Source organism: Uloborus diversus, chromosome 6, assembly GCF_026930045.1.
Source record: "Uloborus diversus isolate 005 chromosome 6, Udiv.v.3.1, whole genome shotgun sequence".
In the NCBI taxonomy this organism is placed as follows: Eukaryota; Metazoa; Arthropoda; class Arachnida; order Araneae; family Uloboridae; genus Uloborus; species Uloborus diversus.
The window spans coordinates 92,205,455-92,218,954 of record NC_072736.1 but is presented as its reverse complement, the minus strand read 5'-3'; the positions used below and the strand labels follow the sequence as shown (position 1 = coordinate 92,218,954).

Genomic DNA, 13,500 nt, shown 5'->3' with positions numbered 1-13,500 from the left:
AAAGTTAATTTAAGCAAAGTATACATTTTCTTCATTTGACTTAATTTTTCCTTAATGGGAGGGATTTAACTTCTAAAAAACTACCCTTTGACACGGCTCTGCTAGTAGCTCTGGTTAGATGCTGTTATACAGCATGATTTAGAAAAAAAAATTAATGAAAGCCTACCTAGGATTTGAACTTTAAACAGGTTTTATTCGAAACGAAGTCCACTTAGATTCCTTTGCTTCTCACTGCCTCATATTTATTTTGAAGTTCATCCACAATAATATTTATTAAAAAGTACAGCATACACATCACAGAATGATGATTTTTTCTTTTGTTGTTGCTATTGGAGTACATATTTAAATACTCCAATTTTTTAGATGTGAAATCTTAATATTCAAACACACCTGTTAAATGATGTAGAAAATTTATTTATAAATACAAATGAATCAAATGGAGAAAACAAAGTAAAGTTGTTATATCTCTTTATGTATGAAATTCAAAATGTAACTGAATTATTCAAGATAAGTTCTCCTTCTTCGGAATTATAGCCATCTTCTTGCTCTTCATCAGACAAAAATTCATCTCTCAATGACCGTTCAATATTTTTTTGCTCTTGTGAAAGTTTTGAAATAATTGCCAATGCGTCACTCTTATCTGCTGGACGTTTGCGTTGGGGCAGATCCTGGGGGGATATTAACAGTATAAACACACACCATCATTCTAAACAGAAATATTGTAATAAAAGGAGAAACTAGGTACATGATTATTGACTTTGATTGAAAATCAGTTAAATTAATTTTATAAGAACACAAGAATTTAATGATTACATAAATTGTGCAGAAAATTCAGAAATGGCAGACTATGAAGTAAATCGGTTAACTTCATTAATATATATCAGAAATATCAAATGAGACCGTCAACAAAAGTAATTACAAACAGAATACAGTCAACTCGCCATAACTCAAATTTCGATATCTCGAATTTTTCGATATCTTGAAAAAAAAAAGTATTTCCCTGCACCTTTATTGCGTTTTTAATGAAATTTTATCCCTTTAACTCAAATTATTTCCACTCTTCTCGATAACTCGATTTTTTTCTCCATTCACTCAAAAAACTCAATTCCTCAAAACTCGGATTTTCAAACAGCTATGCCTTTTCTCCCGCATTTACGCGCTCTAGAGAAGAAAAACGTGTCCTTGGGCTCTCTCTTTTGTTAGCGATTTTCACAGTTGTGTTCATCATAGGTATGTGGGAGGGGAGGCATGTTTCAACTGCCAGGTTTTCTGCCAGCAGTGGACAATGGTCTAGTTTCTAGAAAAATGTTCTCTCAACCTGAATGACCAGTTCCCCGAACATAAACTCTTTCTCGTTCTGGTCTTCGTCTTCCTATTTTATTTATTAGTGCTGCAAAAGAGCTCAGGTTTATTTTTCCTCGAATTATGGCTACAAAACAAAAATGCACTACTTTCAATTGCAAAGAAAAAACAGGTGATTGATGCGGTTGAAAAAGGGTGAAAAGAAAAAGATTGATATTGAGAAGGAATTTGGCATTCCAAACAGCACACTGTCAACCATTCTCAAAAATAAAGAGACAATTCTTAAAAACGATAATGGTGCTGAGGTTTTTGGAACTGATTGTGTATGAATTTGGTACCCTGAGTTCAAATACGACATCAGTTTTTGCCCAGAGGCTCTAATTTCTAAGATATAACAGTTAAATATACGTAAAACAGGTTTAAGTTACATCTATAGATCAAATAAAACATAAAACAGGGATTTTTTATTCCTATTGTATTGTACAAATAATAAGAGATTGATTACCAAATAGTCCAATTAGGCTCTTGGCCATGGGTCCCTAATTTTTAAGAGCCTCAAAATGACTAAAATTATAGTAGTCATACTTAAGAAAACTTTACCTTAATTTTCTTAAGTTTTCTCCTATATTTATTTACCTTTTTTTATGTGTACTTGAGTGTGGGATACTCTGCCTCCCAAGAAATATTTTAAATGAGTGGTAAAACACCTCAACACCCCTGAAATGGTGGCTTTTCATTAATGTTTATGTTTATAAGGCTTGACTTCAGAGGACCCCCCCGAAAAAATGTTTATTTCAAGTCATCCGCTATATTAATCAGGCCCAGAAAAATATTGTATACAAAAATCCAGCTTATCACACATCGCAGGAAGTGAATATATGCAAGCCAAGAACTTACAAATTGACCTTAAATTGTTGACATGTTATTAATAGTGTTCACTCTAGAAAAAAAAAAGGGCAGGGTGCTGGCATTTGAAAGGGGCACTATTTTTTAAAAAGGGGCACTATTTCAACGTGGTGTCCCCCCACCCAAGACCAATGATGCACCACTCAAAAAGCACTGAGCCCTCCCCCCTAAAAAAAAGGAGAAATAACACTTAAAACACCTTGCAAAAATTCAAACAGTCTAGTCTGCACCATACACCCTCCCCCTCAATCGCCGTCACCACTGACTTTAGTATTAAATATGACTTTATCCAGAAAACGCACTTGTCTTCAGAATAGGGTTAGCTCCCCCACTCCCCCCCCCCACACAAATGCCAACTAAGCTAAGCACATTTTCCACACTCCATAGGAACATTTAGCTTATGCTGAAACTTGGCTTTTGGTGTTTTTTAACACTTTTCAGGCCATAATTTTGACTACCAGGCTTTAGATGTTTTCCAATACTTTTTAGGCCATAATTTTAACTACCTATAAGAGTAAAAAAAATCTAGGCATTTCAAAACCCTTTGAATTTTAATTTAAGAAGAACAGTATTTAATTATCCTGATCACCCCTTCCTACCTAAGAAACTGCCTAGTAATGTGCATTGTGCCATTAATTATTTTAGTAGACATCAAAATCATTATGAGTGTAATTTCTCTTTCTTTAAATATATTACACTTCAAATAGAATAATTAAATTAAAATACTGTGTGCAGTGCTTCATAAATGCAGTTGTAGCAAGGTGCAAAACAAAAAAGACTTTATTAGAGTTCTATTTCCTAGTCTTGGAGTCGTTCAATTTCATAACACAAATGTGTTTGCGGATGTATGCGTTGCTAAATGCAACGGCATAAGCAGCTTGGGCCAAGGAAAGATTTTTATCTCAGACAATATTTTATGAAAATTTAATATACCGGCATTTTAATTTTGTGATTTCTTTAAAAATCAATTTTATAATATTTATAAAAGAAAAAGAAGCAGTGCAAGATCATTTTAGTTGGAAAAAGCACAAGCATGTCAAAAGTATGCTTTTTATTATGTCAATAAGTGTTTTAAATAATTTGTTATATGAATCACACACACACACACATACAAAGATAATAAAAATGCTTAGCAAAAAGGAAAGAATTGTATGAACGCCCTGTCAAAGCAATATGTTTCCACATCAAACACTATTTGGGGGGAGGGGGCAGGGGTAAAAAATTTAAGATATTTAAAAAATACCTTTGCCTTTTAGCTCAGTAAGCTTTGTACTATGTTCTTCCTAGGAAACAATCAGAAAGTTAACTTTCCAGAAACAGATGTGAAAAGATTGCTACACAATCAATAGCAATGCGCTAAAATTAGCTAAGCCTAATTTCCATGTGCATACAAAAAAAACGGACACAAAGGGCTGAAATGTTAGGAAAATGTCCTATTCCCTCTCTCATTGTTGATTCTCAGAAGACCAAGAATGGGAAGGAATGAAACAATGATCGCTCCATTAACAGAGGACCCTACTCCTTCCTACAACCTTTCAAAAACCCACCCTCAGTAGAAGAAAGAACATGCCTTTGTTTTCTACTGATAAGCCTGTTTGAATTCTGAGAATCTCATCCCCTCTTTGCCTAGGTATTTGCTTCCCCTTTTGATTATGGGGCCGTTTTCAGAGTGAAATTCTGGGAACAATGATAAGACATGGGCGTTTTTGCAGACGATCGTTAGACAAATAAAATTGCCCCGATCTCGCGGCAGGTCCAAAGGATGCTTGAGGCATCTTTTTAAAAACACAGGGTGCAATTTCTTATTTTTGAAAAGGGAGGGGCGCATTTCACGACCTAAAAGAAGGGCAGGGCGCATTCTGCTGATATGGAAAAGGGCAGGGCGCTGCGCCCTTCAAAAACGACCTAGCGGGAACACTAGTTATTAATAAACTTGTCAAACTTTTACTGCATCTGGTGAATTTTCCTTTAAGTTACAAGACTGCAGGATGACAATAGGGTAAATATGCCAGAAGCAATCCTTGTTTAAGAAGCTTACACTTGCTTTAGAAGTGCGCAAAATATAGTTAAAACTACAAATTTTGGGTAAAACAGCAGCACTTAAAAAAGTAGAGCTGCTAGAGAAAAATTAATTTCATCTTTCGATTCAGAGCCCCAAACATATCTAAAATCAGTTCTCAAACTCTGAGCACCAAAGAATTTTTTTTTTTTTTTTGTTGCCCTGTAAATCAAGGGAATCGAAAAAAAATTGAAGATTGTGGAATATCCGGAAGTAGAAAAATGTTTGATAAAATGGATTACACAGTGCCGGACACAGAACATTCCACTCGGTGGAAACATATTGAGAGAAAAGGTGGAGGATTTTGGGAAGCAACTTGGCTTTACAGATTTAAAAGCAAGCAGTGGTTGGTTCGAAAATTTCAAGAAAAGAATCCACATCACTTTTTACAAAACTTGTGGAGAAAGTAGCAGTGTAAGTCTAGAAGTCTGCGAAGAATGGAAGGGATCAGTCTTTAATTCTAAAAGAGTATGACAACAAAGATGTATTCAATGCCGATGAAACAGGTCTATTTTTTAAAGGTCTTCCTGACAAAAAAAAAAATGGCTGCGAAAGGGGACGCTTGCCATGGCGGAAAAAGAAGCAAGGAAAGAGCTGTGCACCAACATGGATGGATCAGAAAAAATGAAGCCAGTAATGATAGGATAATCAAAAAAAGCCAAGATGTTTCGCTGGAGTCAAATCATTTCCTGTGGATTATGTAGCTAACACAAAATCATGGATGACAGCCGAATTGTTTGAAAAATGGCTAAAAAATTTAGACTGTAAAATGTCTGGTCAAAACAGCTAGATTGTCCTATTTGTTGACAACAGTACAGCCCATCCAAGCTCAATTACGATGAAATTAAAATCTGTAAAACTGTAGTTCCTTTCGCTCAATACCAATTCAAAACTACAGCCATTAGATCAAGGAATCATCCAAAATTTCAAACTGAAATATCGTCATCAAGTCGTAAAAAATGCATTGCTGAGATTGACGAAGGAAGCAACATTTCTGTAAATGTGTTGCAGACAATAAAAATGGTTGTAAAACCTATAATTGGGTTGAACAAAGAACAATAGCAAACTGCTTCAGAAAGGTAGGCTTCCATAAAGCATCTGCTGAGGAAATCCACCTAGAAGAGGAAGAAAAAGAAAAGGAAACTGAGGAAACAGTTGACGAGGAATAAAGTTCAGTGTCGAAAGCTTGTCAGCTAGATTTTGTAACAAAATTTCGAGCCTTTGTCGACATTAGTGATGTGGATCGGGTAAAAACCCAGCGGGTAGGTAAATATTTTTTGGGTATTTGTGGTGCCTCTTAGTTTCTTTTAAACTAGAATACGATTGTACAATATTACTTTTTAATAAAATTGTTCAGTTATGTCTGTTTACGTAGTAGTTAGAATTTTAGTTTCCAAAAAAAAAATCATAAAAATGTGAAAATTTTCTACTTTTACACCTGCCGTAACTCTGGAACCGTTCACTTAACAAAATAATGCTCAGGACCATTTTGTTCATAATTTAGTGTAGATTATTTTGTGTATTGCACTTTTTGCGCTAAACGCCATAGTTGTTTTTAAAAATATTTAAAAAAAAAACTGATAAAAGCTACTAATTTACCAATTTCTTCCCTTCCCCCTCAAAACACGACGCTGAAAACGGCGTAACTTTTTATCAAACAATATGTGGACAGTATACAACAATTTGGAGTCGACGGAAAACTTTTACTTTGGATGTTGAGGTTTATGTCTAATTGCACAGTACTAATATAGTATACTTATATTAAACAAAATGATTTTTTGTAAGACTTTCGATAACTCGAATTTTTTACATCTTCCCTTCAATTTTTGAGTTAGCGAGAGTCGACTGTAACATAAAAATAAATAAATAATAATAAAAAATGCTGAACTGATTTGCAGTGTTTTTTAATGATGAAACAGTCTGAAGCAATAAGTGCAAATCATAATCAACGCCTTAACAAAAAGAAAAAAAAAAAAAAAGAATTGAATACATTTTTAAGCACTAGCATACATATCTGTGATTCCATACGTTAATAAATAAATAAATAAATAAAATAAAAATCCATAGTGAAATCCCATAACTATGAATACAGATACAACGAAATATCTGTCAGAACGAAGATAACGTTCAGTCGCATTTTAAAACACCCTTAAGATACTGTATTAAAAAACTTGTTATAATGAAACAAATTTTTTCAAAAATTCATTACAATGAAATGTTTTTGTCAATGTCAGTTTGAATATTTTTTACTTAAAGCTGTTTTTCGGAAATTAACAACTTTTGGTCCTGTTAAAAATGTTCATAAGAGTAAGGACAGCAGTCGCTAAACATTATCATTTGAAGAGGATAATACAATTGAAAATTCAACATTAAAAAAAGAAAATTACTTCCTCTATTCCAGATAAAAATAAGGACATCAGTGTTTGAAAATCTCAGATATCATCACGGTAAAGTTTTCAAATAACTTTGGCTGCTGTTTAAGAATCTCTTCTGGAATAGTTCCAAAATCTTAATAAAAATAGGTCATATATATATATATATATATATATATATATATATATATATATATATATATATATATATATATATATATATGTATATATATATATGTATATATATATATATATGTATATATATATATGTATATATATATATATATGTATATATATATATATATATATATATATATATATATATATATATATATATATGTATATATATATATATATATATTAGAAACAACGAAATTCCCCAGTGTTGGCACTAAAATAAGGACGTCAGTACCGCAAAACCCTAATTGCATCATCCATCTGTAAAAATGATGTTAAAAAAGCCTGTGAAAGTCCTAAAACCAACATTCATTAAAATTGAAAAGTCCATTGCCTGTCGGCTGCACACATCGATGTGTAACTTGATGACAGCACAAAAAAGGAGCATACATATTTTCAATGTCCAGATTAATAACAAGAAAAAAAAAGCAACAATGCATTAACAAACAATAACAATACATTTTATTTACCTTAGGAGATGTAAGAAGTGGTTTCTTATTTTTATTTCTATGCATGTACTCTTCAGCCCTTTTCCTAAATGAAATTAAAAAAAAAAGTTTTGAATATGAGTAATATGAATGAATGAAAGAAAATTTCCAAATATCTAATACAAAAATTATGGATTCTTAACCACGACCTTTATTAGGCAACAGGGTTTGCTGATTCATATCATGATACAAATGAATATGAACTAAAAAAGTGAATGAATTTTGGATGATTTATCAGATTTTACTAGGCTTAAACTTTTAAAGGATGATGAAGAATATGTAGTTCCCTTAGTACAAAATTTATTTCATAAGGTATCGAATACAAATAATTTAAGTAATGTTATTTATAATTCAAATATTTCAGAGTTCAGGCCGAGGAGTGTTGTTGGCCTTTGAAAAAAGTGAGCAAGGTGACAAATTTGAAAATAAAGGTGCCTAAAAGGTGACAAAAAAGTAACTAAAAGGTGACCAAAAGCAATTTGTCAACCTAAAACCATGTTAAGACCTCAGTTTTGAAAAAAAAAATGTGAGGAGAGCTCCCAATTTCCCCTCTTTAACAACATTGATGATCGCTTTAAATTGCACTTAAATTTAACTTAAATTTCGAAATACCTCCAAGAAAGCGAATTGCATTTCCCCATGAAATATAATTTAAAATCTTCTAAACTCCAGTTTCTGGTCCCAAATTTCGAAAAAATAGCAGGGGAGACTCCCCAAATCCACTTGCACCATTGAAAATTGATTAAAATTGCATTTTTGGAACTTATATTTAAAAAAACTTACTCGCGGAGTTTGATTGAAACGCGTTCTCTTTTCTAAAAGTTACCAAAGATGACCAATAGTCACATGTTTATGACTTTCCAATTTTGAGAAATTTCCAGGGAAGTTGCCTTGAATGTTCCCTTACCCTACACCACCAAAACAACAATTTCGAAAATTAAAAGTTAGAGGCCCCAGATCCGTCGAATAGGTTCATTTTGCTGCTGTTTCTTGTTTTCCGCAAAAAATAGCACAGTTCTTCGCCCCCCCCCCCTCGCTTTGCAGTTTCATGACCTTGTGAAAACTCTGCCTTTATCGCAAAAGTCCATTTTCGCATTTTTAATTTCATTTATAATTTAATATTTTCGTTTAGTGTATCTCTACTGTCGTTATAGAAACTAAAATTTAAGTAGGTACATTTTTATCATTTAATCTAATAGTTTCAATAAATATTGTTTACTTTTATATGAAAATAGGTTGCAAATGCAAAATCTTTATTTGTTTTGTTAGTGGTAAGAATGATTAATTTTTATTTATCATAAAAACTGAAAGGGGGGGGGATTATAAATTTAAAAAATATATCTATGTCCCTTTGTCGGGTAAGCTTGCCTCCCCGTCGGGCCTTTCCTAGTACCACCACTGGTTTCTACTCAATTTCAGAAATAAAATAAAGGATTTTTGAAGGAGTAAAATGAGATTTTGAAGGAGTACTAATGGGCTGTCCTTAAATGCATGATTGATGTGACACATATTTTTTACATATTTGACCACCTTCCTCCTTTGTCACAAAGTGTCACACTTCACCTGACTCATCCTCTTATCACATGCCATATTTTTCATAAATATATTGTTATACTAGCTGTATGATGTCACTTTTGTCACCCACTCTCTTCGCCTTGTCACACTTTCATGAACCCATCTCCCCCTCAAGGCATGTCATCACTTGTGGACGACCCTTTTTACAATATTATAACTGCGATTTACTAAACAATTTTTTTTTCAACACAATCACTTAATATAGTTCATCCACTTATGTATTTTTAAATAATAATTAGACAAACTGACTTTCGCTGCTGCGAGTGTGGTGGAGGGAAAAGCAATAATAATAAAACTTGAAAAATAACCAAACACACTTAAGCATTTTTACTTCACTTATGAAATATCTCTTAGCCATCTAATATTATTCTTACCTTCAACCTTTATAATTTCTGTGACTAATTTGTAAATCACATCTTGATGAAAAAAATAAATATACGAAATTACTACATAGAAATCGCTCTTATACCTTCGCCCTTGTGACAAAGTTAAGTTGTCGATCGAAGCATTTTAAGTTACTGTCATAGAGGAAGATTATGTAGTGTTGAACTAAAAAAGAAGGAGTTTTGAAGGAGAATACAAACCCTGATTTTATGTTATTCTATCATATTTTTAATTTATATTTATTAGTATTATTTTTTTTAAATCAGGGCTAGATTTAGCTAGTTGAAAAATTATCAGCATTCTTTCTTTTTTCTTTGTAAATACAAAGCATAAATATTTACTCAAAAGTATTGACGATAGAGAATAACTGAGAAAGCAAATAAGAAAAATCAGAAACTTTGACTGTAGCAAAATGATAATAGCACTTGCACTGTAAAAATAAATTAATGTTGAAGTATGAAACTGAAAATATCATTTCATATGCCTGAAAATGTTCATGTTTTTTTTTCTTTTTTTTTTTGGCAAGCTCTGTAAATATTTGATGACATGTCCATGGGAGGTATAAAATGTAGTGTTTAATCAAATCATTAAAAACAAAAACATTATAGTAACTAAAATAATAAAAAAAAAGTTTACCTAAAGTAGTACAAGTGGGAATAACTTTCAATTAAAAATAATATTTGAAATGTTTTTTTCTTTTCGGGGCAGGGGGGGGGGGGTTGTGGATTTCATTGTAGGGGCTTGCAGCTTCCACACACAGGCCCGACTTGTACAAATCAACCGCAAAAGAGATCAACTGCATAGAAATCAAAACTATTAGGTACTTTACAATTCACTATATTTAAGTAAACTAGAGGCTCTCAATCTATGGGTTGCAGCTCCAAATGGGGTTGTGAAGCATTTTTCATGTATTCCCACTTTTGAAAGTGTCACATTGCCCAGTTAAAAAGTATTACATTAAAAAAAAAAGCACTATTTCAATCCTTTTTTTCTTTTTGGTAGCTCGATTAATCATGGTTCTTTCTATGAATAAAAGAAAGGTATTTCAAGTTTTTTTTTTTTTCAAAACGTTACCATCAAGTTGCCATCAAGCAATATTTATTACAAGTAATAAATATTGCTATGCGTTTTGTTTTGTAAATTTATGAAAAATGATGAACAGAAAAATCAATATTTGAGTACAAGAGTTTTGAAGGTGTCAAATACATGTTAAAAATTATAGTAGCAATTTTTCTGATTTCTACAATAATTGTGTCACATGCATTATTATTATGCATTAGTAAAATGTCTGAAACACCTTCCCTCCATACATATATTAAAGGGGTCATGGGCTGTTTAATTGGTTAAAAAAGGAGTTGTGACGTGTAAAAGGTTGAGAAACATTGAAGTAAACTCATCCAATTTGCTGACTTAAATAGAATAAAAACCAGACCTGACAATTTGTATAACAATAACAAAAACACTTTCTACTATAGCAATAAATTTTAGAAATCTCATCCAGTTTTTAAGAAAGGGTAAGAAGTTTGTATTCACTTTTTTCCCGGTAATGAGTTCCAAATGCAGAAAAGTTAAGTTATCACAAAGTATGTAAATGATTAAATTTCATTTCTTACCTTGAAATTCGTAGCTCAGTTGGACTAAAACAATCCTTGAAAACAGGAGTTCTTTTGGGTAAGAAGGGAGATAACTGAAATCCACATTTTGGAGTTGCAATGTTCCAGGATGCCTCAGATTCATTGTCCAGCTGTAAGTTAAAAAAAAAAAAACTTAGAAAAAAAGTAATTTTCAATGCTGGTCCGTTAAAATCATATGGTATGAATTTTATATTTGATTGAATATTTTGTGGTGCTCAAAAGTCAATCACTTAACACACAAAAGTAATGTAAATTAGAAATTGGAACTAGGAGATTTAAATTTTTCATTCAATTGTCTGACTTTTTCCACTCTATGATAAAAGTATAAATGAAATTATTTTGTGACAGTCTGCGCCAACATTACCTTATTAGCTACAAAAAAAAAAAAGTATTTTATTGGCTTTGCATGCTTCTTTTCCTCAGTTAATAAGCAGGATTGCAACGACAATTGAAACTCCAGGGGTGTAAGCAGCAAAAATTCTCAAACAGAAATTTTTTGAACAGAAAGGAATGTGACCTAAATTTAGTTTTTAAACAAGTAAAAAGATTGAAAATAACATTTAAGATTAAAAAAAAAACCTTTTTTGACAAAAATGATCAAAAATGGAAATTAATAACAATCACCAAAAACTTATGATTTTTTAGGAATTAAAATTATCAGAAATTTTTTTATCATCAGGTAACGAGTGGTTATTTCTCTTAAGTATTTTTTTTTCAACTTCTCAGTTTTATTTCATTCGCTGATTTTTTCATTGCTTTTAAACATTTATCTCGTTCTGTCCGACTCTGCTTCGATTTTTTTTAAAGAGGGAAATCTGTCAAAAGACTGAAAACTTTCATCCCTGTGATGCTCTCAGAAAGTAAACTCGTAAGCAACATGAGCATGAAACAAAGGAAAGAGGAAAAGGGACACTACACTTGGAAAAGCGGAAAAAAAGTAGTTCTCTAACATTTGGAACAAGGCTGAAGCATTATTAAAAGCGATTTAATTTTCGAGATCAGGATCAATAATCGAAAACAGTTACAAAAAATAAGTGCTGATGAAAGATAATATTAGTAAACTATGGAGGTAAAAATATATAACTGTACAAGAGCTTATTTTTGCGAGCTGTAATTTTTATGAAAATGAATATATCAATGGTTTTGCCAGCTGAAAATTTCGCAAGGCTAAAAATAATTGTGACGAGCTCATGAAATTCACAAAAACTGAAGCCTTGCAAAAATTAGCACTTTCATAGTAATATGGGAAGAGTAGGTTTTTTTCATTTTCATAGGAATAGTGGCAATAATAGAAGAAATGGATCTCTACTGTTTCATTCAAAGGATTAAAATGTCAGTGATGAAGCACCCTTTATGGAGTGCTTTTTTTACTTTAAAAACCTGTACATGTACAATATAGATGGGCAGTTCTCAAAAGGTGGGAACAAAAAAGTTAACTTTGAACAATTTCAAAAATTTTCGAATTTGATATCAATTTTGCTTTTATTCTATAGTATGCATACCTAGAACACAATATATGAACATGAAAAGACAGCAGGTATTTGTAAAAATTGTTAATTAGCAAATTAAATTAGCAGTCTGTAGGTAACACATTTTGGACATTGTTGTCCTGTAGGTAACGGATTTTGGACATCATCATAATGTAAGTTTCACCATTTTTGACAACTGTTAATCTGATTTTTAACTTTTCCAATGAAAATTTTATTTACTGCTTTTTGAATTTTGCAATTTAATGATAAAGAGGATATTAATGAACTACTTGAATGGCTATACATACTGCTCTTTACATATAATAAAGTTTTGGAATGATTTTGAAGAAGTTGATGAAAGGTAGAAAAAAGCTTCATGGAAATAATTATACAAACTTATAGTTTGATTTATTGGGACAAATAAGGAATAAAAATAGAGACAAATACGACATATATATTTTTAAAGGAAAAATAAACAAAATATGCTTTAAGAAAGAATGTAAAAAGTGACATGAATTTTAATAATGAATATTTTTTCTAATGTCATAAGAATTAAAACGATGTCTAAAAAAAATTATTGAAAAAAGAAATTAGTATTTCTTTTCGGATATCGTTAAATTATGTTTAAAAGAAAGAAGAGAAAAAAAAATTCTAAAATAATAAAAGCGGCGGGAAAAAAAAATGCTAGCGCAGGTGATAAAGGCGCCAAAACTGGTGCAGCTGACGATTAACTACATTTGTCAAAATGGAATCCCCCTCTGGTAACCTTTAGCTTATCGTATACTGTGTTGTCGCCAACGGAGGTTTGCTTGGCGATTTTCGCGCAAAATGGCTTTCGTTCGATCATAACAAGCCATGTTTCTACTGTAATTTATGTATTATTCAATGTGTAACGTATTAATTATGCAAAATACCAATGGATTAAAGAAGATAACATTATAATAACGTTTTTTATTGAGGTTAGAAGACAGTAGATCATCAAAAATTATGAATAAATGGACAGAATTATCGGCGTCAAGATCGTAACGCCATTTGGACATCTCACATGTACGTTTAAAAAAAATTATTTTTCTTCTAAGATACTGCATAAAAGCTTATGAAAACACTTTTAAACAATTAAAAACTGATTCTGAG

At 31.7% G+C, this 13,500-nt stretch overlaps 1 protein-coding gene across 2 annotated transcripts in view; it reads right to left on the bottom strand.

Moving 5' to 3' along the window:
* Positions 1-405: 405 nt before the first annotated feature.
* LOC129224069 (uncharacterized) overlaps positions 406-13,500 on the bottom strand; it is a 118,234-nt gene continuing 105,139 nt past the window's right edge. For both annotated transcript variants that reach the window (XM_054858471.1, XM_054858470.1), the window contains 3 exons: positions 10,877-11,007; positions 7,287-7,350; positions 406-668 (listed from right to left, as the gene is read on the bottom strand). In XM_054858471.1, coding sequence (XP_054714446.1) covers positions 483-668; positions 7,287-7,350; positions 10,877-11,007 — 381 coding nt within the window. In that variant the 3' untranslated portion in view covers positions 406-482. The remainder of the gene's footprint in view (positions 669-7,286; positions 7,351-10,876; positions 11,008-13,500) is intronic.